Below are 3891 nucleotides of genomic sequence, written 5' to 3'. Positions count from 1 at the left end.
TGCGTATTTGTTGAAAGTATACTACATAAAATAACACACCATGATGTCAATATTATATTGCTCAAAAGAATTTAGAAAAAATATAAATATAGAAAATCATATCAATCAAATTACTCCTAATCAAACTGCAGGTGGTTTTGACGTTTTTATTACGAGATTTGTTCTTATTAATGTACAATATAGTTTGATATATTGCAACGTCGTGGAAAGTCGTAAAATTTTACGACCAATTTGTTACGATCTATGAGAGACAGTTAACATGTATGCAATTACACGATGTTGAACATTGTGAAAATATTAAAAAAATGCAAAAATGCGTCAGCAAGAACATCATCTACTTTTCTTGATTAACGTTATACCAATGTGATATATTCTATACATGGTGTGTCCATGAAGTCGCTTTACAATTTCAAATTTGTTATGAAGTCAGTTCTCAATATATCTTAACCAGGTATGCTGTTTTTCAATCAGTAATTGTTTAAGAATTTTTATCTATCTGAGAGGGCCAAAACAATACATGGTATCGATAATTTCTCTTTGTAATTTAAAAAAATATTTAGACTTTATGGTTAGTCTATCTATGTAATATAATAATATAAGTAATCAACGAAAAGTACAACAGTGAATTGTTTTGGGACTAAAACATCTAGGATAATATACGTTTTTATAAAAAGTTTGCCATCATTATAATCCTTTTGCATAACGAAAATTTGCAATATGATGCCGCGTATGAAAACTAAAAAAGGTGTGATAAAACAAAAAACATTAGTAATTCATTCAGGATATATCCGTTGTTTCATTTCACAGCGTTCCTCTCCGTGTTATACCACACTCTCTGACCATATATGCATACGACTTCGTATGATGGTCATCCAGTAAACGATCATTGTGAACTTTAAGTCGAGCTGAAAATATAACTTCATTTTGTATGGCTGTCGTTTTATTATCGTGGCTTTGTTATAAGTAAACACTACTTCCGCAAACTGCACTCGAAACGTCCTAGTGAACCAATCGTTATAACGCTTTCGCATAATTCGTGCAACAATTAAAATTTGAATCGACTTATGAAGATGGTAATAAATTTGGTATTGACAAAAAACGTACTTTGTTAACCGTCGACACACAAGACATGTGTTAGGTCTTAGAGTTATTCTGACTCCAAAAAACAACCAATATAATATGCACCCGTTAATTCAGCAGTACTTTTGCACAAAATTTTTGTCCACGAACAACTGATTTGAAGAAGTATTTCGCTCGTCAGTTTATAGGATTTGATAACATATCTTGGGTAAAAACCATGTAATAATAATGTTCATAGTACTCATGGCAGACCGACGGCTTACGAAGAAAGTTTATTAGCTAAAATAGCCGAGGAGTAGACGCTGTATTTTACCTTTGAACTGTGAATTGACAATCTTTTTATTCTTCAACGCGGGTTTATACGTCACAATTGGTTGCCATGACTTGGTTAAATGGCTGTAGCGATTTTCTCTACAAACTTCAATCATTACAAATTCTTCACCGTCCATCGACGTCAGAGATGAATCTGCGTATTCGTCTAAACTTTCTTCGACCTCCTTCACGTTACCTCTGAGATCGGTAAAAACAATTTCAGCTGAAAATGTGAAGATATACGTCAAACAATGCAATTGGCCGTAGATAAATCTTATTCAGAACTTTGTTTGATGTTTCTCAAAATATATTTATTGGGCTGCTCACGTGAGATCTACCACAGTAGAGGCGTACCCAGGGGGTATTTAGCGAGTTGGAACTCCCACCCCTTTTTGTAATGTAAAAAAAATCATTTTTTTTTTCAATATAATAGCATTTTGTGTAACTTGAAACGCTTTTTAGCTCCTCAACCCCCTCCTCCGGCCGGACCGGCTAGCTATTATGGTCTCTAACTTGGCAATTAAAAATCTTAGAACCCCTTCTTTGGAAATACTTGGCTAAAATCTACCTCAAGAAAGTACTGCGGGGTAAGGTTTGTTTTTATACATGTTATCTCGCCATGGTAGGCCTTAGGTAAGTGGTTCTCAAACTTTTTAAAACCAAAAGCTCAATTACCCCGTTCACAAAAATACAGTAGTCATATCGTTATCACCTTTTTTGACCAAAAATGGCAATAATACACCTATTGCATCTTCCGATCATACTTTAAGATGCTAAACTTGCGTTATCTCAGCGTTTTAGACTCCAAACTGTATGGTGAAGTATTGTTAATGTTATTAGGCCCCCAACTGTCTAGATGCGAGCATTGAGTGCCCAGCTTTTCAACAGACAAATTCAAAATACTAAAATCACAAAAGAAATTTTTAAAACAACGTCTGGATTAACTCCTAAAAATTGCCGAATTAACCCTTTGGGGGTAATTACCCCCAGTTTTGGAACCACTGCCTTAGAGTGCACTTTGATACTGTAGTCGAAAACATCGCGCGAGAGTATCACCAGTTATTGTTAAAGTTTCCGATTTATTTGCATGCTCCCATTCAACTATCGATGCAATACTAATCGTTGAAGTTTTTTCTTTACCAAATCAACGGTACTCCCGTAGTATGTGAACCAAGATGGCGAACACCGGAGCGTAGTATGTGTACCAGGTTAGACAATAATTTTATTTCATTTTTCTATATTTTAGTTCTATTACGAGTTCGGGGACTAGCCAAGTGACTCCCGTAGTATATCTACCTGAAATTATAGCCTAACCCTAACCTGGTACACATACTACGTTCCGGTGCCCGCCATCTTGTTTCACATACATCGGGAGTACCAAATCGACAATGGGTGTGATCAAGAATAATAGAAATTACAACTTTCTCTAGTTTACTACTAACCATCTTCCGATATACCGCATTTCTTTTTCACATATTTCATAAAATGAAAGCCATAACAAACAGCATTGCAGAGAAGTTTTTGGCAATCTGAACAAAAATTCAAAAAAATCAGGTGTGACGTCACAAAGCTGAATTATCATTGGAAAAAAAAGTAACGAAAAAGTGGAATGAGCCAGGAATTTTAAGCTCTGTAATAAAATAATTTTAACTGGCTTTATTCAGTTATAATCATGATTTATCCATTCGAACTTCAATGGTTGAAAAGCCGAAACAAAGATAGCATTTTGTGCAGATCTATTTGATCCCATGATCTTTCTTCCAAGATATAGCTACCACTTGCGACCAAACTTCGAAATCGAGATATATATAATTGATCTTTTAGCGCCAACTTACGACATTGCGTACACACAGAGCTAATACAACAAATTTTAATTCAGTGAGATTCGACATAATATTATCTCACACTGAAAATGAGGTTTTCAAAATTATGGAAAAAGTGCATACAGCTTGATTTAGAGAGATAGAAAATTAATCCTGGTTAACCCATAACCCCAACTTGAGATGCGCATACAAAGCTGGATTGTCAACTCGAGAATATTTGTTTGAGGAAAGATCTTTCTAATACGGCAGTTTTAACTTACCTCCGAAATGAATTGTGACAGGCATTATTAATATTGACTAACTTTTGAGTAGCAAAAAAAAATATGAAAACATAATATTTGAACAAATGATGCAATTTTTATTGTGGATATAGTTACATGCGTTTACTGAATCTGTATCTGTGAGCGGACACATCCCTACAGGACATGGGACAGTTCTTCATCAATAACTTCAACTTCATGGAGCTAATCTGATCCTTTGTTTAAAAGTTTTACTCAGAACACAATATCATATCATTCATTGCAGCAGCAGCCTACGAATTGGTTTCGCCTAAGATTTCCACACAAAAAAACTGCTAAATTTATGTTCATAGCATTATGTCAGTCGACCGAACTAATTTATTCTGGCTACCGGTTTTCAGATACTTTCTCTATATCAAACTGAAGTAAAACAATGT

At 34.6% G+C, this 3891-nt stretch overlaps 1 protein-coding gene across 1 annotated transcript; it reads right to left on the bottom strand.

Annotated features, from left to right (window-relative positions):
* On the bottom strand, window positions 1-3651 carry LOC120327275 (uncharacterized). Its single transcript, XM_039393730.2, has 4 exons — window positions 3476-3651; window positions 2835-2921; window positions 1394-1615; window positions 1-905 (listed from the first exon to the last, which is right to left on the bottom strand). Exons 1-4 carry the CDS (start codon window positions 3498-3500, stop codon window positions 802-804), a joined length of 438 nt encoding a protein of 145 aa, XP_039249664.2. The 5' UTR covers window positions 3501-3651; the 3' UTR covers window positions 1-801.
* Window positions 3652-3891: the final 240 nt, after the last annotated feature.

Source organism: Styela clava, chromosome 4 (genome assembly GCF_964204865.1).
Source record: "Styela clava chromosome 4, kaStyClav1.hap1.2, whole genome shotgun sequence".
NCBI lineage: Eukaryota > Metazoa > Chordata > Ascidiacea > Stolidobranchia > Styelidae > Styela > Styela clava.
The sequence above is the reverse complement of the archived record's forward strand: the minus strand, read 5'-3'. Positions and strand labels throughout refer to the sequence as shown.